The following is a 26,161-nucleotide window of genomic DNA, read 5'->3' on the forward strand; positions in this document are numbered from 1 at the left end:
ACATCTGGAGGGCCACAGTTGGCCTGGTCCTGAGATAAAAATGTATTGTTAATCCTGTCTAGCCATTAAATGAATAAATAATAATAAGAGTCTGACTTACGGCAACCTTTTCTGGGGTTTTCCATGTAGAGAATACTCAAAAATGGTTTACCATTCCCTTCTTCTGGTGGGGGCGGGTACACTGGGACTGTGTAGTTTGCTCAAGCTGGCTCTAAGGAGGCGCAGTAGGAAATTGGCTCCACAATCAGATATCTAACTCATTGTGCTATCCAGCCAGCTATTAAATGAATACAATTTGGTAAAGCACCATGAATGTAAGTCTCCTTGATTCACTCTAGCTGGTGTTTACAGTTGAATTTAACCCAGTATTTATTGCCTTGAGATCCTTGGAGAAAAGGATAAGAAATATATGTTTAGAATGATTTGTGTTCCTGTGGTCTTCAAAATTAAGATTGTGCACTGCATGGGTGATAAACATCAAAGAGAGGTTACAGAATTTAAAAAAATATATATTTACCTTATAAATAAGTAAGGTTTTAATCTGGAAACATTGAAAACCCATGTATCACATTCCCACTTCCGTTCCATGGGGGCTTATTGTCCCAACTCACTTGTCCAACTCATTGCCTTGTTTCTATTTCATTCCCTTCTCTTTGCCTTCATCAGTGAAACATCCTCCTCCCTCATTTGTGCTGCTCTTGATTTGTTGGCAGTCCATACACACAGAGATCAGTAAGGGAACACTGCAGGGAAGCACCAGCTTCAGATCACACTGCCAACAAGCAAACAATTTCTCTGCTTCAAGGCAGTATTGCATGTTACCACAGGGAACTTACGCAGCCCTTGCTTTCAAGGATTTGGTGGTCTGAGCACTTTCATAGGGACCACCGTTCTCAGCCAATGATCCAAGGCAAAAGCGTGAACTATACTGGGCAGGCTTGTTAAGATAGTGCTATAAGGCAATATAAATAGAATCTGTGGCTTAAATCCAGCCTATTACTAGGTTCATTTCTGTCTTTTCTTGGTATTACATTCTTTATATTAATCTTTTCAAATTTCTTCTTCTTCTTCAGACAACAAACAAGAGAAATCGGGAGCCACACCTATTCGATGATTTGTGGCAGCACAAAGAGTACACGTGTAGTTGAATTCCATTCCAGATTCTGTAAGCTCAACCGGATTGATGAAATGAATATGCGATATTACAATCGTAGGGAAAACAGGATGGATTTCTTCCCTAGCTTAGAAACAGTGCAGACTTTCACAACTGATGAAGAGGTACGTGAGGGGTACACTGTATTCTCATATCTATCTATCTATCTATCTATCTATCTATCTATCTATCTATCTATCTATCTATCTATCTATCTATCTATCTATCTATCTATCTATCTATCTATCGTCTGTCTGTCTGTCTGTCTGTCTGTCTGTCTGTCTGTCCACCCACTCATATTATACTGGAACATAGATATTGCATAACGTGTTGCTATTGATCACTTATTTCTGAGATCCTCTTAAATGGCTGTTGCGCTGCAAATGTTCATGAATGTTCTAATTGTTAAAAGAGATAAAATAGATGGGTTATTTTTCTGTAAAGTGATCCTCCAATGGGTTATAAGAATACAGACATTCTCCATCCACCCCAACCTCATACCCAGAGTCATAAATCAGTGCTTGGTGTGTTGGCTGAAAGGTGGTGGCAGGGCATGCTTCCTTTTTATTCTGCAATGTTAGGACAGCTCATAGTTCCAGCTAAAGGTCAAATTAGAAATACATTTATCACGGGGGGTGGGGAGTTGGAGGGGGATATGTTTGTTTTCTTTTTTGCAGAGGTGTTCTCTCAACATCAGTCTATCATCACAAATTATTTTCTTCATCAGTGTAGCTTGTGTTCGGAATGCTTTGTTTTGTGATCTCTCCTTGGAAAGTAAACATGAGTTTAATTTACAAATCTGAATAAGGAGGCACCTTTTTCTGAGAAAGTTCTTTTCTGGGCAGGGGATGGGGGCAAATAGACTGATCTTATAAAAGAAACCCATCATCTAACTTTATTCCAAGGATTCTTTGATGCAGGAGGACAAATGTGAGTACTGTACGCTCTTTGAGGCTCCTACTGATGAGATACCTTCCCTGTAGCTCCATAATGTTCCTCTAGGTGGCACTTTCCTCCATGGTGAATATTCCATGAAACAGGGCTCTGTCCATTCAGCATGCATTACAATATAGGAAGTCAAGGAGGCGGGGGACAGTCTTTGATTAAATAGAAACAATACCACAGCAAATGAACATAGGTACGCACGGCTGTCCCAAAGATGTCTGGGCCTTGCCCATTCTGGTATCTGTACTGTACTTCTGAAGCCAAGTCCTTGAAAAGCACTTCTTTAGGCTTCCCAGGAAATAAATTCTTAATTACTGAGGAAATAATTTATCTCATTGAAGCTTTGTCTTTGGAAAGTTTTCTTCCCCCATTTCCAAACCCAATTAAAGGGTTAATTAAAGACTTCCAACCGCAGGGCCACTGAGGAAAAAAATGAACTCTGCATAGGACATTGTGTAACACTAAGCTCTGCCTTGCCAATTCGAAATAATACAAGCCTGTCAGGTTGATTTTTCATTTAATTCCTTAGTTTTGAAGTGAACAACCCTGGGGCATAGAGGCCAAATTTTGTCCCAAGCCCCATCCACAGACTGCACGGATTCTGGGAACCACTGGGGTTTTCCAGCCATTTTGTAGAGGGAAAGTAAAGAAATATCTGGGCCCTTCTGGAGGGATGGGGTGCCTTGGGGGATGGCTCTTGCTCCTGGTGTAAAAAATGGCTACTCCTGAAGGCCTCCTGGAGCAGAATTTCACTAATGGGTATAAAAACAGCAATATCTTTTTAGTAGAGGGCTCAAAATTGCCTGGAGGGATGCATTTGCCATGGCCCACACATCTCCTACCCTTGCCTTGCATATAGTGCATTGCATGCCCGTGAATTCACCTAAAGTCTCCTAGGGGTGTTGCCTAGAGTTTAATGATACATTCCTCCTAGGTTGTACTCATGCTTGTTTTCTTACTATAGGTACAAACTGTGGGTGTGTATGTATTATGTATGCCGTTCTCCTATGCCGTTCCTTCTGAACCCTTTCCCCTAACATGGATAAAATCAGATTTCAGGAGTAATTCTGCATGGATAAATGCCGGGAAAGGAGGAAATGAGCTGAAATCTGTAGGATTTACTCTGCCATGAAGTGCATTTTTATCCCTAGTCTAATTTTAGGCTAGGAGGTATAGGGCCCCATATCTTTGACTCTGTGGGAACAACAGTGTGAATGATATCTGCTCTCTTTGTTGTTCTGAAATAAAGTATTCCTTAAAAACCAATTCTGTACATGTTCAGAATGCACACCTTTAATCTGGGGACATATACAATACCTAAATCTTGGGGGGGGGGAGAGAAGTACATATATATTTTGAGGTGACTTGATTGGAATCTACAGAACTGATTTCTGTATAACCTAAGCTATAACCTCAATATTGTAAACATGCAGTGAAGTAGTGGTAAATTATGTAGTACAGATGCCACTGATGAGAATTCCCGTAGCCACACCTCCAAGAAGAATAAAACTACACAGCAGCTTAGTTAATTCACATTGGGGTGGACAACTTCTGCAGGTCTAGGGATGTTTCACCATGAGCCACACATAACCCTATCACTGAAATTCAGTGGCAACCAGGAAACCCTCATTTATATAAAGGTGTTTTTTCTTCTGTTAAATGACTTGTAGAGTTTGCTACTGAAGTTTGGTGACAGACTATTATCAGCCATTTCGAAGAAACAACATGCTTGCACTAATAGGGATTGTTTGGTTGACAGTTCTTTTGCTGGCAAATTTTTGTTGCAGTTTTCAGGGGTGCGTTGAGGTGCAGAAACTGACAATAGGGGTAATGTGTTGGTTATTTATTGATCTTAGTCAATAAATCCATTTAGCAGTTTTTATCTCTGCCAGGTCTTTTGTGAAGTTAGTGGATCTTGCCCAGACTACCAGAGTGATGGATATAAAGTTGTTGAGTCCAGAATCTAAAATTACCAAGCTGCACTACTGCCTATAAAGCCTTAAATGGCTTAATGCTAATATGCTTTAGAACAGAAAAGGGAACCTCCAGTTGTTACTAGTGCTCACTTCCCAGATCTCTCCTCATTGACTGATAGCTAGGGATGATGGGTGTTGTAGTCTAGTACCATTTGAAGCACCCTAGGGCTGGCTTCTACCCACATTACTATATGACCCTTTACAGAGTGCGTAATTATGGCTTTGCAAAACTCAAGGTGCGGGGATCTTGTAGTGGGAGGATCTAACCTGGTAGTATGCAGTGAGCATCTCACTAAGATGTCTGTGGTATGGGATTAATCGGAAAGAGTAGAGATCTCCTAGGAGAAGGGGATGACAGAGGTCAAGATGGTTGGACAGTGACATCGAAGCTACCAACATGAATTTGACCAAACTCCGAGAGGCAGTGGAAGACAGGAGGGCCTGCCGTGGTCTGGTCCATGGGGTCACAAAGAGTCGGACACGACTTAACGACTAAACAGCAACAAGATATCTCCTCCAATTTCACTCTATTCTGCTTAGATAAAGGGGGTTGCTTTCCTCACTGAACCCACACTGATGAAACATGTGAATTTCTCCCTTGAAATAACATGAGCTTTCATAGGTAGTAACTCATAACAGCTAACACAGGAGAAGGATTGAGAAACTAGTACATTACAGTACTTGGCTGGTTAGTTTCTCCAAAACAGAATGCACTTAAAATTGCTCACAATAAACATCACTTTTAAAATATATATCCCCTGTATTGTATTTTACAAAATTTTTGCAGAATGGGAAAGCACACTATATTAATTTATCTGAATTTAATTTTCAGATAAAGCAAAAACAATTCCACATTCAGGATAAATCCAATGTTAGAAAAAGAATCAAGATTTAATGCTTGAATAGAGAACAAGATCAGAATTAACTGTAAGTTTATACTCAACCCCCCCCCCCCCCAAGCTGGTGACTCCTCTATATGTGTGTGTTTTGTGCCATCAAGCTGGGATTGACTTAAGGCAACACAAATAGGGCTTTCAAGGTACTCGTAAGTGAGAGATTTAAGGCATGGTTTTACCAGTTCCATAAGGGATGTGGTGGCACTGTGGGTTAAACCGCAGAGGCCTCTGTGCTGCAAGGTCAGAAGACCTGCAGTCGTAAGATTGAATCTACGCGATGGAGTGAGCTCCTGTCTCTTGTCCCAACTCCTGCCAACCTAGCAGTTCGAAAGCATGCAAATGCGAGTAGATAAACAGATACCACCACGGTGGGAAGGTAACAGTGTTCCGTGTCTAGTCGTGCTGGCCACATGACCACGGAAGATTGTCTTTGGACAAAACGCTGGTTTTATGGCTTGGAAACGGGAATGAGCACCATGCCCTAGAGTCGGACACGACTGGACAAAATTTACCTTTACCTTTACCAGTTCCACTCCCCCACTGTGTTTCCATGCCAAAGTGGGGATTCAAATCCTGTTCTCCAGAGTCAATCCATCACTCTATCCACTATGCAAAGCTGGGGACCCCTCTGTATGTAACAGATCACTATTATCTCCAACCCCAGCCAACTTAGCAAATAGATTTCCTATGTTAATGTAGAACACCCCTCCTCCAGCCACCATCAATGTTATATCTCTTTGCATCTTTCCATTCTTTTTCGTGTCTCCCCAGTCATCTGAGAATTTGCAAAGGAGCTAGGAGATGAGTTTCAGGAGGTGTTGTCAACTGCTGAGATAGATGCTACACAGCCCCAGCCCATTTGAGAATGTCAGAGTGAAATTATTTCGCAGGCGATGCTCTGTACATCACTTCTGGCATCCGCAGCACCTGTTTCATGCTTGTCACTGGGCCATTGCAGTGCTGCCCTTATAGGTACAGTGTTGCTGGCTGTGACAGGATTCCTTTTGGCTGGCAGTGTATCCATATCTGCTGTAGCTTAGATAGCATTGCCTGGACTGAGTTAAGGCCACCAACTCTGACCAGCAAATTACTTCAAGCAATGCCAAGAAACAAAAGCCTAACCTAAAACCTCCCCAGATGGGTTCACTTTGGAAGGAAAAAGCTTTCTCAATCACTGGAAGCTTCTGCTCTTTAGCCTCATTCCTCTGGCATGTGGTTTGGACAGTTCTCTTAAGCCAAAGAAGAATGACAAAGACGGAGAAATCTGAGGCCATACAGGTAGTAGAAATGCTTCTGATAGTGGTTTCATTCCGTGGTATTATAAGCTTGCTGGCTGATGCAGAGCCAAATGTGGATTGATTACAAGGCTGATTAATGTGCCCTTCAGATGTGCTGGACGACAATTCCCATCATCCCCAATCATGGTTATGGCTATGGTGATGGGAATTGGAATCCAATATATCCAAACACTGCTTGATTGGGGAAGGCTTGGTGGAGGTTATTTGGACAACATTGTCTGTGTATATTCTGCAACATTTTCCTAAACATGTTTTTTTTTGGGGGGGGGGGTCAGAAATTTTTAAAAATGCACTTTTTAAAAAAACTGAAAGGAAAAAAAGGATCAAAAGAGAATAGTTAAATAAAGCTATCCTGAGCCATACAATTTTATAGCCATGGTAGAAGTCTAATCTGGTATTCTGTTACAATCACATCCTCCTACCTCCATGGCAATGTTTAAAACATTGCATCCTGCCTTCCACCTGTGTGGAAAGCCCAAATTCTCATTGGTCCATGCACGGTACACTCTCTAGTGACCTCTGCTGGGAGAGGCAAAGTCATCAAATGGTGACTTTTATCACTGTGAGCTGAAAGTAGTGCCTGAATCCACCTATATTTGGCTCTCCTGACTGTATCTGAAATGCAGTGACTGCTTCAGTGGAAAATGTTTCAGAAGGATTGTCCCCATTCTCCAAAGTGAACTTACACAGTTTCCCCCTAACTCAAGTAGTCTTGTCACTACTTTCCTATTTTCACTCCCCAGCAGAAGTCAAACACATTTACTATAGGATTATTCTGTTTTTGATGGTTGTGAAGCATAATATGGTTTTAAATATCAATGTATGTTTATGTTGCTTCAGTTGTGAAAACCTGGAGATTATTTTGGAATTTTAGAGCTTGAAAATGCATTTGTTTTAAGAAATAATTATAAGGTATGTTGCAGCCAGATGGTAAAGGGGGGGGGAATGATGGGAGCTGGAGTGTAGCAGCATCTGGAGAGTCAAAGGTTTGCTGTCCCTGGCAGGTCAGCCCTAATGCCAGCAAAATATATCTATAATCCTATGCTTACTCAGCAGCAGAATCAATCCTACCTCAACAGTTTTTGAATTAGAACCCAATATAACAACATGTGGCTGGTGAACCAAGCAAAGGCGAGTCCCGCCCTGCCCCCACCGGCACCCTTCCCTGCTCAGAATAAGGAATGCCTTGGTAGACACAGAGACCATGGACACTGTAGGGTCATCCATCAGTCATGATGTAGCAATTTGATAACCATTCTCATATCAGAAATGAATGTTAGAACCCAATCAAACAACATAAAGAAATGGACAAATGAGCCCATTGCTGCTTGTCACCCATTCCAGTAGACACCCTCCACACTCAGCCAGGAATCCACAAGAGCAAGATACCTCCCTGGCCAAGTGCTGCTTTGGTGGTTCATGGCTGCTATGGAGAACCCAGAAGCATCCTGGGGAAATGATTCACCTTTTGCTAAGTGACTCATGTTTCCATGCTTCTGTTGTTAGTTATACAGTTCATCTGGAACAAGCTTTAGTGGGCTAAATAGGGTCATTTAAGGTAGCAGTGAGGTCCACTATGCTATTTGGTGCAAAGAAAGTGCTTTCCCCCTCCACTGCAAGAAAGTCGAGGGGGAAAGCAGGAATCATCTAGTGACCCTATTTAGCCTGTCTCCCTTAAGAAAAACAATGAAAAAGCTATATTCCTTGCCCCCTTCTCTCTTTCTTTTCCTGGGAGGAAGCCTTTAATTAAAAAAAACTCTTTCAAAAAGTTCTGCACATCATTGCTGTTCTAATATGTTTTTTTAAAAAAATAACCTTTCACTTGCTTTCTCTGTCCCTCCATAGAGGAGCAAAATAAGTTTTTAAATTCCCAGTATCATGAAGTGGCTCTGCTAACTTCATAAACCATTTAACGATATTGGGAAATCCAAAGAGGAAACGAAATTTAAAGCAGCAAGCTTTGTCTTGGTTCAATCCCAGCAATCATACATGTTGGAAACAAACCAAAACAGTTGTACCTGCACCTTAAAAAAAACAGTACCCCTAACAGGGACCCAGAAAGGTGCTCTGGGGATGGGCTGGTTCACATTTACCTTCTCTAGTCACCAGCAAAAGGATTGAATCTGCCCACCCCCAAAGAGTATTGAACAGTAGAACAAATGCCTGTGTAGTCATCCCCCTATTCTCTTTAAAAGAAACAACATTTCACAGGGGAGAAGACCAGGTCCCACTCATGCTTCAAACAATGGGATGCTAAAACAGTAAGCTCACAGCAAGCAATGATAATGCTGCCTCTGTACTCTAGCACAGTACTGTACAGTGTAACAAGCACTTAGAAAGGTCATAACAGAGGCCAATAATCTAATATTCTTTTGGTTGACTGCTTCTTGTCATCAGTTGCCTCACTTGTTTTGACTCCTAGCTTCAACCTCATGTAAACATCTGCATGACTTTGTATTCTTCCATTAGAAATTATACTTTTGCCGGGCAGTGTGGTGGTAGGTCCTTCCTGCTCATCTTTGCAGTCTGTGATCTTGCTATGATGCTGGATCCCCCTATCTTTAATTATACCATCAAGAAGACTGTTCAAATGATAATTATGGTGGGATTCCCAGTTTGTCAACCATTACAAGAACAAAACTACAGCACCCCAGAGCTCTGTCTCTGTAGGTGTATATAAAGTGGACTTACTTTGCATCAAATTATGTGAAGTCAGACAAACAGGTTTAGAATCATAGATTTGAAAGAGATCCCAAGGGTCACTGAATCCAACCCTCTATACAGTATGTATGTGTATGTATGTATACTCTGTGTGTGTGTGTGTGTGTGTATAGATAGATAGATAGATAGATTTTTTTATATATATATATATATATATATATATATATATATATATATATATATATATATATATATATATATATATATATATATATATATATACAAAGAGAGAGAGAGAGAGAGAGAGAGATTGATTGATTGATTGATTGATTGATTGATTGATTGATTGATTGATTGATTTGGGGTTCCACAAATATAGCAAATTGTTAGAAACATCTGAATAATGTTAAAAATAACTACATATGTATAACCTATTATTATGGTCACATGAGGCAGTTAACACTAGAGTTCAAACTAGATCTTGTAATGTTAGGTTAGAAATTTGTTGACGTTAGTTAATAAGTTAATTTTAAATGTTAGAAATTGGGAAATTATCATAGGCTGGAAGTGACTAACTGCAGATAACACCGTAAAAACAGTTACTAAAACTAAGAGTCTATTATTTGTCAAGATGTCTAGGAGATAACAGTCCAACTTGGTTTTGGTGCCTCTTATTATAAGAATCCAATTAATTGTTTCCAGTTGTATTTGTTTAATTTAAGGTCATAAAAATTGTGGTTGAGTATTTAGGCATTTCCAGATAGGCATATACATAGCTTGCTACTTAGCTTATTGTTTGGTTTAAATCGAATTATGACTTAAGAGTGACCCATCCCACCCCTTTTAGAACTTGAGCAGGAAGAAGAGTGTCATTCATTAAAAGGAGGACAAACAGGAGCAATCCAAAGACATGTCTGGGTCCTTCTCATGGGAGAAAAAAATGAGTCAGTATGAACAGAAGGACTGCCCTACTGAGAGATAAAATACCGTGCTTTCCATGTATAAGACCCCCCCATTTGTAAGATCCCCCCCTGACTTTTCTAACCCAATTTTTTTTCTTTCCAAGAAAGTGGAGAGGGAAGGCAAGGATCAAAGCACTTTGATTTCTGCTTTCCCCTCCACTTTCTTGTGCAGAAAGTGATTTCCCCTTCCATTTTCTTCACAAGAAAGCAGAGGGGGAAAGCAGGAATCATCAAAGTGCTTTGATTCTTGCTTTCCCCTTCTACTTTCTTGCAAGGAAAGTGCTTTCCCCCTCCACTTTCTTTGCAAACAGCGGAGGGGGAAAGCAGGGATCAAAGCGATTTGATCTATCCCCCCTTACTTCCATGTATAAGGCAGCTCTCAATTTTTAATCTAAAGATTTTAGACAAAAGTATTGTCTTATGCACAGAAAAAAACTGTAGATTGTACTAAAGATAAGAAGATTTTGTCTAGAAATAAACTTATTGAGAGAGGAACCATGGATATTACTCCACTCCCAGCTTGCATAGAAGCTACTGGATTGTGGTCTTACTTCAGATAACATTCTCTTGAAACATTATCCACACCACACTAAGCCAGTTTCTCCCCCCACTTATGGAACATTCATGCTAAACCAACCATTCCCAACCTTGTGTCCCCAGATGTTCTTGGACTAAAATTCCCAGAAGCCTTCCCCACTAGCTGTGATGGCCAGGATTGCTGGGAGTTGCCATCCAAAAAAATATCTCGGGACCCAAGGTTGGGAAGCACTGTCTTAAATTGATCTGGGTTTCACAGAAATTGGTCACTATCATCTGAGCAGCTTGATGCAAGTTGAAGTGGGGGATTTCTAAAAAGGTTGTAGAACATCATAATCACTCTTATTGTATGTTACTCTGCTGTTTCTACTACAGCAGTTTCTAGGGTTTTTTTTAAAGTAATGCTTTGGACTATAACTCCCAGACATTTGAAACAATCATGTATACTCTTGGATATATTTACTGCATTTCTGGATGTTGTGATTTAGATGTGTTGGTATGATCATATGTGAGCTGTTATGTACTGTCAAGTTAGAACCAACTTATAGAGGCTCAGAAAGGGCTTTCCAGCTAGGTAAAATATTTAAGGAATGGCTTTACCAGTTGCACACACACATGCATGCCAATGAGTTTCCATGGCTGAGCAGAGACTCCTAACCTAGGTTTTTTGGGTGGTACTCTGTTATTCTGTCCACTGTACCACACTTGCTATCTTGAATGGGCAACTTAATGTGGAGGTAGTTTTCTTAGGGGGAGATAGGTCAGTTTCCTTTTTAGGAGGGGAAACATGGACTGATATGTGTCTTTTGTAGAATAATAATTGTATGTCATCAAAGTTCTGACATGGTGACATTTTCCAGGGTACCAAAGTAGAGAATAACACAATAGTAGTTTACCATTTCCTTCTTCTATGTGCACCTTGGGATTGTGCAGTTTGCCCACAGCTACACAGACTGGCTTTTCTCCCAGGAGACACAGTGGGGAATCGAATTCCTTCTGAGACTTCTGTATATGTATGCTGTGCCATACACAGGGGGAGCAGTATAAGATGACAGAACTTGATTTAGTTGTCTTTGTCATACTTTTTTTTAAAAAATCACTCATTTGTTGCAAGTGGAATAAAATAGCAGGGCTGTAAACAGGCATATTGAAAATTTAAAAATCCAAAAGGCCAACATAGTGAAAGAGGGATAATGCTTTTCTTCTTGTTGTTAACCGCTGTTTGCTAGAAGGAGGCTTGTTACAAGGTCTCCGCATATGTGCTTGTCAATCAGAAGAAAGGTGTGTCCCTTGCATTGCTGGAGGCTTGGCATCCGTTTCCTGTTACATGTCAAGCTCGGTATGTGTTAGCCACTTGTCTGCTGAATAAAAATAAGATGTAAGAATTTGTTAATTAGTCCCACCAGATCTAGATGCTTGTGTACGATCACTTGATAACTTTATTACTTTCTCTCCTTGCCCCTGAAATATGGTTTCGTATCTGGTTACAGCCAATGACCTTGAAGGAGGTCTGATTCCCATAACCTACAGTATACAGTCATGAAGGATGATGCAAACATTCACCAGAAACCTCAGTAATTCTGCAAGAATTGTGTTATTCTAGCAGCTGTGGTGTTTTCAAACACTGTCTCTGCTTTATGTTAGGCATAGTGGAAGCAGGAGGTCTTAATCATCATCCCTCACTGATAGCGAGGGACATCTAGAGAGGTTCTACACCATGTGATAGAAAATGATGAATCCAGCTGGCCACTGACCAAGTTGTGACGTGCCAGAGTGGGTACAGTAGCCTGTGAAGAACCTGTCATGTTCAGCTTCCTTGTATTAGGTGCCGTTGTGAGAAAATATTCTATTCATGCCACACACAGGTGATGGAACAGACAACTAAGGAAGGTGTGTTTGCTCAAGACAGTAAAATTTAACCTTTCATAGAAAGTTACCAACCATTAGCCATGTATTTAGCCCACACCATGTATGTGTAGATATAGGCCATGCCATAGACATCTCTGTGTCATAAGTCATTTAGGCTGTCACTTGTTCAGAGGAAAGGTCAGCAGGAAACTGTGTAAGTATATTCATTCATTTTTTAAAAACCATTTTTATTTTTCACACCCTACTTTTCTTCCCCGAAAGGCTCAAGGCAGCTGAATTTGGCTGAACATGCTTATGGAACTCCTGTGAAGCAGAATACTGCTTAAGGCCTCTAACTGAACAGGCTCATTTGTAGATATGGGGCAAGGGCTTGCTTGCCTTCACACAGTTTGGAGGATAATTCCTAAGAGAGATATAGGCTAATAGAAATCTCTCTAACAAACTCTTTTCCTAGTGGGAACCAATTCCAGGACAGCACATCTGTAATAGGTAGACTATGTTCTGTTTCTAACAATAATTCATGAAAGTATTGAAACCTTACTACAGGTAGAAAAAGAAAGGTTACTTACCTGTAACCATGGTTCTTCGAGTGGACCTCTGTGAATTCACACATATGGGTTTAGTCTGCGCATGCGCTGACATTCTCGGAGCATTCCAGAGCTAAAAGTAACAATTTTATGGTATGATCCCCCATGAGGCACAAGCTCCTCCCACCCAAGATTCCCCTCAGTTCCTGCAATTTGTCCGCCGGGCATGAGAGTTATACAACAATAAGATACCCGTGATGGACAGAGGGGAGGATGGGCAGGTAGTGTGAATTCACAGAGGTCCACTCGAAGAACCATGGTTACAGGTAAGTAACCTTTCTTTCTTCTTCGTGGCCTCTGTGAATACACACATATGGGTGACTGGCAAGCTTACTTATTGGCAGGTGGGACGTCACGGTAGGAAGGATGCCAACACATTTCTGCCAAATCCAGTGCTACTGCGTGTACCTACATGTAGCCAGTAGTGCCCCACAAAGGTAGATGGCATGGATCATATTGCTGCACGGTAATGTCAAGAATCTCGATTCTACTCTGGATGCAGCCACTCCATGGAGCGAGGCTAAAGCTGATTAGACGGTGACTCGTCTGACTACTGGCAAGCCATAGATACAGTGTGGACCATCGATCTAGAGATGGATAGGATGAAACTGGACTTTCGAAATGAAAAGGATGAAAGCATAAAAAGAGCCTGTCATCTGTTTAGAAGCTCTGGCAGTGTCCAGACAAAATGCTGGTGAGCGTCTTACATAATTACTGTGGAGCATGTGCTCTAGAGGAGATGATGGTGATCTGAAGAATGATGGTAAGATGAAGCACAGATAAACATGAAAACTAGTCGAATAGGTCAGAAATGAGACATTAAGGTAGGAAGTCACGTTATCAGGAAAATTGAATAAAAGGTGGATCGAATCACAATCCAGCTGTTTCCCATGTTCCCTTGGCAGATATGACAGCCACTAGGAAGGCTGTTCAAAGTAAGTAATTTCGCATTTGAAGAGAAAATGGGTTCGAATGGCGGGCACATGAGTGAATTTAGAATAATCTATAGACCATTGAGGAACAATGCGTTTACATGGAGGACAGGTGGTACTGAGTCCTGTGAAAAGATGTTTGACCCTAGAATGAGACAAAAGTCCTACGTACCAGAATCATCTGGTTAATGGGCAGCAGTAGCAGATATATAACATTTTAAAGCATAAATAGAAAGCCAAGTAGGCAACAGTTTCAAAGAAAGTTGGTAAGGTAGTTCTTTGTTTCATTATATTTAATAAAGATTTCATTTATTTACAAATTGACATCGAGTTTATGGTTTTCGAGCTCGATCGAGCACTGATGCCAAAGTGGGAGTATTTTCCAGGTTGGCAAGTTCATGGCCGATAGATGCGGATGGTAGACCATCCTTCCCTCCAAAGATAGGAGGTAAGTCACCAGAGGGAACTCACATGTGCCTGTCTATATCGATCTGAGACAGGCGAACTAGGACTACCTTGGTCATCAAAGAGGTATTTGGATCATGTTTGATTAGCAATTATGGTGATGGAAAATCCGTAGAATAAAAGGTATCGGAGGGAAGAGTTATGGCAGATTCCCTGTCCACTGCCATATGAAAATGTCCCCGACAGTGTTTCCATCCGCACCTGCACAGGAACAATAAAACCTGTAGTCGGCGTACGGACCCCAGTGAATACATCGAAGGTCGGTACTTCCCAATGGTGACAGAACCGAACTTGCAGTTACTTGGATTAGGGATCCTCTACTTGGTCAAACAGCAAAAGATACCACTATTGGAGTGGTTCAAGGCTGAGTCTGTATTGCTTTAGCACTGAAGCCGTGGAGGTCATAAATCTGGGGAGATGTTTGCTAGTATTTTTTTTTTAAAAGAAAAATATACGCCATAGTACCAGTACAGGTAGATGTCCATATTTTGCAGGGGAAGGTTATTATCAAACTGATGCCTGGTACCATCTGAAAGACCTTGCAGATGTTGAAAAATCAAATGGTAGTGAAACCTTAGGAATTACTGATTAGATAATAGTGTTGAGGGTGGAATCTGAAACCTACGGTAAAATACACATGAAAAGATTTCTGAGACCAAGGACGGGACGGATGCCTCTGTCCTTTCTATGTATATAATAGCACAGAAGTAGAAGCCATTGCATAAGCCAGATGTAGGAACTTGGAATATGGCATGTTTGTTCAGGAGGCAGAGGTCTCTTCCTGGAGGATATAGACAAAAGAGTAAGTCTAACGTTACTCAAAGAGGAACAAAGACAATTATATAATGTAACCTTGAGAGATGTGGTGACATTTTTTATGAACCGAAATGTCTGGGAGGCTGAAACTCCAGATATAGTTGAATGGACTATGGGTAGAACCGAAAGAAGGACGAAAGGGCTGTTGGCCCGTATATAATTTAGCTGTTTTCCTATTCTGTGTAAAAAAAATTTCTAGTGTCACCAGTCTAAGACTGAAGAGACTGGTACCATGTAATGGAAGACATTCAATTCTATCCTTTGCCTTCTTGATGAGCCAGTGGATCCTGACTAGGCGAGCCTTCTATAGATACTAAGGATGCGACAGCAGCTGAAGCTCTTTGCGTGTCTAGCAGCAATCCTGTGTTGCTTTGCTAGAGTCATGGTCTCAGAGTGAGAATTTCTAAGCTGTTTTAATGGATTCCAAGTGAGGTAGAATCTTAGACCATAATTGCTCTAGGTAGGCGCCTATCGTGATTGATAGTTGGCCACATGGAGCAGAAGTGATTGAAGTATAAGTGCTCAGCTAAGTGATGGCCGGGTCTGGAAAAGGCGGTTCCTACATTCCCAATCGACGGGATGCGGTGAAGCGAGAAGTGACCTGTGCAAATGAAAAGAAGCACACTGAAGGTGACAGAGGATGATAATGGATCACATCATATTGGATGGAGATTTGTTCAAGGAGTGAGATCCGAGCTTATGCCCAGAATTGGCTGATAGTCAATTCGAAGCCGAGACCAGTCGTGCTCGATCATAATGGGCCTCGACACGAGATGGATTGGAATTTGGAAAGCATCTTTTCCTGCCGAAGTGTAGATATGGTAGAGAAAAAACAAGAACAAAAATCTTCTCCATGTTGAGGTCGATCCTAATGGATTCAACATAAATCGAAGATCGTGGCAAAGCTGGTAGCTATAATAGAAATGAGTCAAACAGATTGATTAGTCAACAACAGAGAAGTAAAAAGACCGCTCAGTTTTGCAGTCCTACCTGCAGTTCTGCCGGTCAAGGCACTGCCTCCCACATGTCTAGGGGCGGCGGTTGGTAACTTTGGGGTTGAGGCTTTTAATGTTCCCGGAATGCCGTAGGCGGATGGGAACATCTTCAGGCTCTTGCAGATGTTACAGCACAATGACTGTGTCGCCTTCTAGAGCCTGAGCAGGTTATAAAAAGCCATACACCAACAAATGAGAGGTCCTAACCTGTCAGTTGCTTAGACACTGGTTTTCAGACATATTGAGCAGCAGTGCACTCGTGATGCACCTGCAACACTGCCTCCTAGTGATGTGGGAAGCCTGAATTGTAAGGGTACACAGGAGCTACCCACAGGGTTGGCACCACCAAACTCCATAAGTGATGATGATAATCCCCCATGGCAGAGGAGTAAATGGCTACATGGCACCCCAAAACAACTAACAATGCCAATTAAAGAACTCCTCATCTGTTAACAGTAAAAGAGTGCGACCATCTGCGACAACCAAGAGGGGTATAGGAAGATTGGTTGGAAACTCTTCCACCACCACCCCCCTGTGACTCATGTAAGTCCCAATCCTGAATAAGGAAAACCCTGCTGATGAACAGGGGAGAAGACTGACCTAGCACGAGCCTGACCAAGCACAGGCTCAACAGTCACAGAACGGAGAAGGCCGAATGGATTAACAGCAGGTTCGGTCAAAGCTGCGAACATTGTGCTACCGAGTTTGAGGGAGCACTACACCTGTGAAGCCTATGTGGAGGCATAAAACACTCCATAGCCCATGGGTCAGAACAATGCCAGGTAGAGTGGGATGGTGATGGTGGCCAAGAGCTCATAGCTCCTATCCCAAACAAAAGGGACTGGTCCTACGCAACCTTGTCAGCATGACAGGACCTACCTGAGGAAAATTCTCCAGACTTACCTGACAGCGGCAGGGTTCTCGGGTGGACCCTTGTGAGTCCTTTCCTTATGAGCCTATGCGGGCACTGGCAGCTGAGACAGGGCCGCAGGCTACTTTGTGAGCCAGCCCATTGATAAGGAGGGCTGTTTTGTGCCAAATTAACAGCCACCTGCAGGTGCTACCCCAGGCAGGAATATCACCGACCAGGAGGGCAAGTGGTGGGATTGCAGCCCCCCCTTCCAGAGGCAAACTAGGGCTGTCAAATGCTGCCAGAAAGCTTTCGCCTCGGCACTTGGTTTTGGAAATAGCAGCCACGTGAACAAGGCCTCTGATAAATCAGGCCCAATATACCAAACACCCAAGGGTGTTACTCCAGACAGGCAAAGCACTGACATGCAGGGCTAGCAGCAGGAGCTGAAGGGGCCCATTGCATCCCCAAAGGGAAACCCAGGCCTTACCTTATGTCGCAGGCACATCTGCAGCCTCGGCGTGCAGTTCCCTCCAGAAGTCGCAGCTACATGAGCAGGCGCACGAAGGAGGGTTGGTGTGTGGCACTCACACACAGAGGCGCTTCCCATGTCAGGAGGAATCACTGACAGTCAGGGAAGGTGACCGTGGCAACAGGAGGCCCTTCTTCTCCAAGGGACAGGGCAACAGAGCCCTAACTCCTGCAGGGTCCCTTGAACAAGCCCCTTGAAACAATCATCCATCGATGATTCACCAGTCTCTCTCATGGTTGCTCATAGAGAGGGTGTGGTGAGACATGCCTCCTTTTCACTCTCTTCTCCTTATGAGATAGAGAGACTTAAGCTCCAACTCTGGAACGTCAAATGCCCGCCCTCATGTAGGGCTAAAAAGGGCCACGGCCGGACTGGACGGTAGCACAGTCACTAAATGGCCAGTTGGAGCAGAGAGGCTATCAGGCGATCCCGGAGTCTGTGCAGGTAGAGCTGGCACGTCGTCTCCTCAGAGGCAAATTCGCTAGCCTCTGGCGAGGAGTCCTCTGATGATGTAGACTTCGATTTTAAAGACTCCTTGGCATTGTCGGGTCCCCTACTGCGGCCTGCACCTATCTGGGTAAGATGTAGCTTACTCAGGCAGAAAATCATTAATGTGCCTGAGAGTCAAAATGAGTAGGCCGAAAAAGGCGGGAAAGGAGAAAGAAGCAAACAGTTGAAGTGTGTGTGTGTGTGCGGGGGGGGGGGGGTTAAGCCAAGTAGCTGGCAAGCAAAAAAGAAAACAACTCACGGGGGATCATAGATTAGATAATTGAGAAGGGAAAGAATCCAATTTAGAGGGAATTGATCAATAAGCTAAGGGGAAAAACCCCTGTGGAAATAGCTCTATGCTCTGTAGAACTTTACAGCACGGCGGAAAAAAGGAACTGAGGGGAATCTTGGGTGAGAGGAGCTTGTGCCTCATGGGGGATCATACCATAAAATTGTTACTTTTAGCTCTGGAATGCTCCGAGAATGTCAGCGCAGGCGCAGACTAAACCCATATGTGTGTATTCACAGAGGCCACGAAGAAGAATCCTTTTTCCCACTGCAACCTCCATGCATCCCCCATTCCCAACCATTGGATCTGGAGGATTGGAAACCTTCTGGAGAGGGGTTTCAGGCAGCACAGAGGCTGAAAGGAGGGGGGGTTACTGAGAAAAATCTTTCTGCTACTACTAGTAGAGCATTGATTAGGATAACTCAGTGGTTTAGGCATGAAGTTTAGAGTTCGATTCCCCACTGTGCCTTCTTGACAGGGTCTGGACTTCATGATCCTTCCAGCTCTGTACTATCTAGGATAGTGCTGTGTCCCCTTTTTAGGTGATGTGTTTTCTCTTTTGCAAAGTTGTTTATTGGTCATCCTATGTACTGTTTGTTTAAAACAAGGATGGCATGGGCAATTTGTAGCCCTCCAGATTTTACTGAACTATATCTCCCATTTGCCTAGCCAACATAGCCAATGGTGAAGGCATTGCAGCTCAATAACATCTGGAGAACCACAGGTTGCCCACCCCTGCTTTAAAGCCAATGGGGGGGCAGTACATTCACTATAGGCCCAACTCTCATTCATTCTACATCAGTCTGGCAGCCAGAGGAAGCTTTAAAGTGGACTTAGTTCTTCTTTACACCCACTCTAAATCCCTCTTACACTGCCTGAAAAATCCAAGGATTTTTATGTGCAGTAACTGGGAATGTCCCAGCCTTGCTGTTTGCAAGCTTCATTGAATGGGTTGCTATCATTTCATTCATGGTTAACATTTTGATGGAGTGATTCTGAATGTCATCTCACTGTGTTCCAGGCCTATGTGGAAGAGTTAGATCAGCTTTCCTCTGTTAATGATATATGTGGGCTGGACATTAATCATGGATATGGATTTCATTTCCCACCTTATGTGCTGCTTAAATGACAAAGCAATGAAAATATTTGAGCATAAAGATGTTGGATCACTGTTGGATCACTGCAATGATTATTTAGTTCTAAGCTGCATGTTTTACAAAAGCTTGTTTTGTGGGGCAGGTTTCTCCCCTTTATTTGTCGGAACCATTCCAACTTTCTGTGAATGGAGCTTCATAGGAAATTGAGTAAATCCGTGAGGGAGGGGAAGCATTCAATATCTGTTGTTGCTACCTGCTGCCAAGCCACCTCTGACTTATGGTGACCTAGTGAATGCGTCTTGTCCTTAATAGCTCAAAGCTGTAGTTTTATTTATGCAGTTAATGTGTCTTATATTTAGTCTTCCTCTTTTCCTGCTGCTTTCAACTTTCTGTAGTATTGTTGTCTTTTCCAGCAAGTCTTGCCTTCTCATGATGTGCCCAAAGTACAATAGCCCCAGTTTCATCATTTTTGCTTCCAGAGAATATTCCTAATTTTTAATTCAACTGTTTTAATGTATTTTATTGTTTTCATTGTTCTATAATGTTATTCTGTTTAACTATTGGTTATATTGTAATTTTTTATAGTAAAACATCACTGTCATTTTAAAAAACAAAAAGTGGTAAAGATGTATTCTGAAATAAACAAATATCCAGAATCTTAGCTTTACTGCATAGCTACAACATCAAAATCCAGAACCTATAGTAATGCATGCTTTTATTGCTACTTTAATTGTAGAAGCAATTGAAGAAAACAATATTGAACACATCCCACATAATTGATATGTTTGAGCTGACTTAGTCTTTGATTTTGTGATACTTGTGATGCTACCAGATAGTAAATAAAATATATTTTTCTCACGTATGTATGTATGTATGTATGTATGTATGTATGTATGTATGTATGTATGTATGTATGTATGTATGTTTGTTTGTTTGTTTGTTTGTTTGTTTGTTTGTTTGTTTGTTTGTTTGTTTGTTTAAAAGATTGACATTATGTCTCATTATTAAGAATAGAAATAGATGCTACAATTATTCTAAACATCTTACCCTTGATAGATTGTCACAGGGAAAATATATCACAGCAAATTAAGCTTTGCATGTGAAAACATACCAGGAAACAAATCACATGTCTGCTTCCAGAACACAAAAAATCCAAACATTCTGTTATAGTGACAGTACCATCAGAAACCTCAGAAGGAAACATTAATATAAGAGTGACCTCCAGTGGTGGAGAATATGTAAAAGAAAATAGCATGATACAGTATTTAAGACTTGTCAACATCCCTTTTGTTTGTTAACAGAAAGATGAGTTATATCCAAGTAGCACATTTTATTGAGGCTCATAATTAAATGTGTGTAGTGGATGGATGAGATGGTTGGACAGTGTCATTGAAGCTGCCAACATGAATTTGACCAAACTCTGGGAGGCAGTGGAAGACAGGAGGGCCTGGTGTGCTCTGGTCCATGGGGTCATGAAGAGTCGGACACAACTTAACGATTAAACCACAACAAAAGTGGATGGAATGGTTTACGACATGCCTTTAATCTTTTAGATGCTTTTTTTCATTATTTTAAACTGAACCATTTCTTTATCTGTCCAAAGAGAGGGACATATGGCACAGAACACTTCTGTAGAAATGGTCACCAAACAAGGAAAGGAACCAAGAAACAAAAACAATAACAAAAGGTTGGAGCAGAGGGAATATGAAATACGCCTCTTTGCCCCACTTCTCAAAAAGAGTGAGGGAGAAGGAAGAAGTTTCTTTCCATATTCCCCTCCTCTGTCCTCCATTTTGTCATAATTCAGAGACTTCTATTAGCTTGTGACTGTGTGTTTGGAGGTCCCACCAAAGAAGAGCCAGAGCACCTAAACCTCCTTTGATAGGGACTTGAGGGAAAACTCCAGGGGAGGAAGATGAGGGGAAAGAATGGTTGGTCTCTGACTAAAGTGTAGGAGGTTATACTGCTTATTAACAAAGTGCTAGTTGCTTTCCTCGGTATCTTCCATATTTTTAATGAGCTGCATTTTATACCAAGACTTATCCACTTTTCTGACATAAGTATAAATCACCAGGACTATTCTGGTCACTATGTAATTCTTCTCAGAGCTTTCCCTAACCTGGCCTATTGCAATTACAAAAGTATGGTAAGAGAATCTTAATCACTACGATTTTATTATTTTTTAGTTCCTGGGGATATGAACTGACAGAACTAAGAAAATGATCTAAGATCTGAAAAAAAAAATCTCTTGAAATACTCTCTTTAAAGCATTGAGGAAATGTAATGGTGAAAGGGGAGAGTCGAATTGTTCTGAGTGATGGGGGAAGCTACTACCAGGTGAATCATCAACAGTAGGGCCAAGAAGAGCATGGTGCGATCCACCTCAATACTGTTCCCATCCTTTCATTTCATTAAATGCTGCCCAAGGTCCTTGTCTGGCTACCCTTCAGCTAAGGGGTAACCAGGCTGGCACAGACATGTTAACAATTTTGTTTTGCTCATTTTATATATAATGTGCACACAATGGCATATATATGCATCGTGGCAGCTGAAACAACTCCATTTTCCATGCCCTAATGATGATGCTTTGATTTAAGTGAATTTGAAATGAAGAATTATGAATTCCCAGGATATTTCTTTTCCTTCTTAAAAAATTACAGTTGGCAAACAATTTGTTTGTTCCAGTAGTTAAGACATGGAACAGAATGAGATAAATGCCCACTATGTGCTTTGCAACTGAAATAATTATGCACATGGCTGTTTTAAGGTGGCATATCTATAATCTTTATATCTGGCTGGATAGCTGAGTGAATGGGGTACTTGGGTGTGAAGCCAGAGGTTAGCAGTTTGTTTCTCTTTGTGCCTTCCAGAAGAAGAGCCAGCCTGTGTAGCCTTGAGCAAATGGCAGCTGTTCCAGAGCATCCTAACAAGAACAGAATAGGAAACTATTTCTGAATTCTCTCTGCCTAGAAAACCCTGGAAAGTGTTGTCATTAAGTCAGAATCAGCCTTATGGGGCATGTCATTATTATTATTCTAATCTTTGTATGTGCGGTCATGTTGCCAGACTGGGCAGCTTCAATGGGTCTGATGCAAAATTTCATTTTCCAGAACTTGCTGTTAGCCTACTCTAACCACAGGAAACACTTCCTCACTTAAAAAAAAAAACAGTTTTCAAATAACACCCTCAAAATGCATAGACTGTAAAAAGCCTTGCGATTCCTGGAGAGTTCCAGGAACACAGCTCTTTCCACCTCCCATTTTCTATTTGTGCTTGCAGGGTGTATTGAGGCTTCCCCAACCCCAGAAAACTAGTGAGGGACACATATTGCCCACCCTTCTAGTAAAATTACTTAACTGTACTGCTTTCTATCTCTGGGTTCCATGATTTCAGTTACTTTGCTGCTAGAGTAGCTCCACTGTCAGAAGTCTGGTGGTAGGCGGTGGTGGGGTTTCTTATGTAGTGAAGCAGCAATGGAACAGTAGAGTGAGTAAACTTGAGCTACCCTCACTCATTCCTCTGCTTCTCTTTTCATTTTAAATAAAATCAGGCCCTACCTACCACCAGGGTGCGCTTAAAATAAGCAAATATTACTGCCACAATCACACCTAGTGTTGCTCTTTTTATATATTTCCATAATGGCAGTAGGAGTGGGCTAGTAGTATGTAGATGTGTGGGCGCAAACATGCTTGTCAGTTCTTAGCAAGATTAATCTCTTACAGATTAATGTTGCAGAATCCAGATCTTAAAAGCAGACTTGTAGATTTTCTAGTACTTGCTTGGCTGAGCATCCCTCCCAGCACCTGCTGATTATATCTCTTAGTGACTCTTTTGGGAAAGCCCCTAGAGACTGTGATCATAGGGACATAACTTTGATGTCTAATTAAATGCTTCGGGGGGGGGGCGAATCTAGAAATAGCCTGTCTATTTATTAGAATGGGCAAGTGGAGAAAATCGTGACTTGTCTGAATGCCAAGAGAAAAAGGTGGCATCGACCCTGGATGGGCTAAACATGGGCCTCTTTCCCTCTAAAAGTCTCTAGAGCTGTAACGTGGACATCAGGTTTCAGGTCCATGTGAGAGAGAATAAACCTCTGAAGAGATGTTGACAGTATTTGTGCATCATGGAAATTTAGAAACCTGTTACTGTCAACAGAGTAGCAGGTGCTGATGCAAGGAAAGTTCCATGCTGTGAAGCAGAAATTGATGCTGTGAACTTGTAGCTGAATTCCTGTAGTACCACCATCAGGTGAAGTACCTTTCAGATATGTGTCTCTTTGGATATGTGCTTTTCAACATATTTTGCATTCGAAAGCACTTGAGCATGCCATCTATTCTGGCAAGAGAGAAAGAATATTGTATGTTTTGGAATATAGTTCTAGAATCCCACAGTCAACAGGGCCAATGAGATTCTAGGAGCTGTGCTTAAAACCCAAACACTTCCCCATCTCTGGTTATGGGTCTCTCTAGTTAGTAAGACATTTGAGCAGAATTCCAGGAGAGAAAGGGAGAACGCTAGTGTTAGCTAGCAAAATTTCAGGATGGATGTTAGCCAACCTTTTAAAGCAAGCAGAGATATCTAGTGGACTTTGGCAGGGGGATCTGCTCATTCCAAAATTCAAGGGGGTGGGGAGTGCCCCCTACCCTGTCACAAACCACCTATGAAAGCAGGAGTGGGCAAAGTGAGGCCCTCCAGATGTTCTTGAGATTGCAGCTTCCAGTGTTCCTGAGCATGCTGTTAGGGATGAATATTCACATACTCCATGGATCTACTTAGAAGTAAGTCTCAGCAAGACAAGCTGGCAGCCAAAGAGTGTAATTTGCCTTGTGTGTACACACATATAACCACACACTTATGTGCATGTATTCATATATACATGCATGTACATTTGGGTGTATGGAATGCTGATAGTGGTTTTCGTTTTAATACTGTACTGCATTGTGGTCTCCTCTAATAAGTGGATGTTTAAGTTTCTTGGCACAAATGTTAATAATTTTATTAGGGCTTTGTAGGTCTAGCAATCTGAGAAAGTGAATCCAGATGGATCCTGTGTGTACATATTAAGCCAAACTACTTCATTTGTATCTGTGTATCTCGAGTGGATTAAGTCTCAACTTACAACCTACTTTGACTCAACTTACAACAGAATTTCACCCATTATGTTCTTTGTGTTTTATTTTTGTAACTATTCTTGGGCATCCTGCGGAGGCAACTTTTCATTACTGGAAAATTCCTGTTTCCGTTTTGAGTTTTCTATCAGTAACAAGCTTATAATAATACGTGGCTCACAACAAGTTCATTCCTGCTGTGCTGTTTTGTCCAAGGTCAGTATAAGGATGATGGACAGTCTTCCCAAAGAACAAATTTGTACAGAAAATGGTTCATGGTGCTGTAGGGACTCAGGTACCATCCAGTCTGTGCAATCACATTTTGCCAGCTATGCAGGATCCAAAGTTGGAACATAGGGTCAAGCCACTTGTTAAGGCAAGTGTGTATTTCCTGCAATTACATTTTCCCTCTGGGCATGCAGTTCCTTCACAGCTTCATCAGACTTGCAAAGAAAGCCCATGGTTACTTCCAATGATCAATCACAAAGCAAAGGCTAATTAATTTGCAACATGCCAGTGAGGCAAGCTCACACTACTAGCAACAGACATCTTTTGCCTCTGGGAGGAGCTCTGATTCTAATGACATGGAAATGACATTATGTAATTTGAGCCAAAGTATGGTTCTTTAATTGTAATCAATAAACAATAGGTTCCCTAGTCAAAATTTTCAGGTTCAAATGACTGTTTAGTACAAGGCTTTTACTGAAATCATATCACCTCATTTATTGAATGTATGTGTTTCCCATTGTTGCTTACATATTTTGTTGATAAAGAAAAAAGTTGCAACAGAATAGCTGCACGATGCCTATAACACCTTCAGGTTTTTTGTTTTGTTTTGTTTTTTGGCACCCTTGTGGGAAGTAAGCATAGAATGAAGACTAGAAACCACCAGTCTCTGCCAGAGATTTTTTTTTTAAAAAAAAAGGATTTTATATGCAAAATTTATCCAAATCTCATATTGCTGTGATACGTGCATGGGAACAACTAAAGCAGATGATCAGATGGTAGCAAAAAAACAAAAACAAAACAACTACACCTGTATTTAGATCAATAAGCCTAATCTAGGAGGTTTCTGGAGTCCAATGAAGCTCAGATCTTAAGATCAAACTAGATGACACAAAGAGCACATCATAAGAAGCTGAAATCACATTTACATCACAGTTAAATTTCCTCCAAGCTGTGTGCCTAGCAATCAAATGTAGAAATAAAGTCCATATTTATCTCCTGATAATGAACTCCAAAACAAAGCAAACAAATTTGCAAGCTATGGAAGGTGAGAAGATCCCATATGATCAGGTATCTTTCAGCACTTAGGAAATTCCTGTTTCTAATTATATAACATCCGTATTATCTAATGTGACCTAGACAGTCTTCTGTACTCATTTTGTCAGATATCATGTTCTGAGCATGTTCTGTTGTTTTCTATAAGCGAAGTACCATGAAATGTGACTTTCTAAACAAAAAAGCATGTTCATACACGAACAAAATAAACAGCTATTTTGTACGTACTTTAAGTAAAACCACAAAGTAGCCTTGTTACTGCAATAGGTTTTCTTTCTACAACAAGGTCATAATGGTGTATCTAGTAGTGTAATGAGGGGGGGGGGGGAACCATGCCACCTCTTAGGGGCAAAGGAGTAGCATTTTCCAGTGACTTTTTAAAGATACTTTTTAAAGGCATTTTTGGAGACATGTAAAGTGAAA

General features: G+C 41.4%; 1 protein-coding gene across 1 annotated transcript in view; it reads left to right on the top strand.

The window, feature by feature from the left end:
• MYLK4 (myosin light chain kinase family member 4) overlaps positions 1-26,161 on the top strand; it is a 120,093-nt gene that overhangs the window by 29,043 nt on the left and 64,889 nt on the right. The window contains exon 2 of the mRNA XM_078393408.1: positions 1,074-1,278. Coding sequence (XP_078249534.1) covers positions 1,074-1,278 — 205 coding nt within the window. The remainder of the gene's footprint in view (positions 1-1,073; positions 1,279-26,161) is intronic.

The sequence above is a fragment of the Pogona vitticeps genome, chromosome 4 (assembly GCF_051106095.1).
Source record: "Pogona vitticeps strain Pit_001003342236 chromosome 4, PviZW2.1, whole genome shotgun sequence".
NCBI classification, from domain to species: domain Eukaryota; kingdom Metazoa; phylum Chordata; class Lepidosauria; order Squamata; family Agamidae; genus Pogona; species Pogona vitticeps.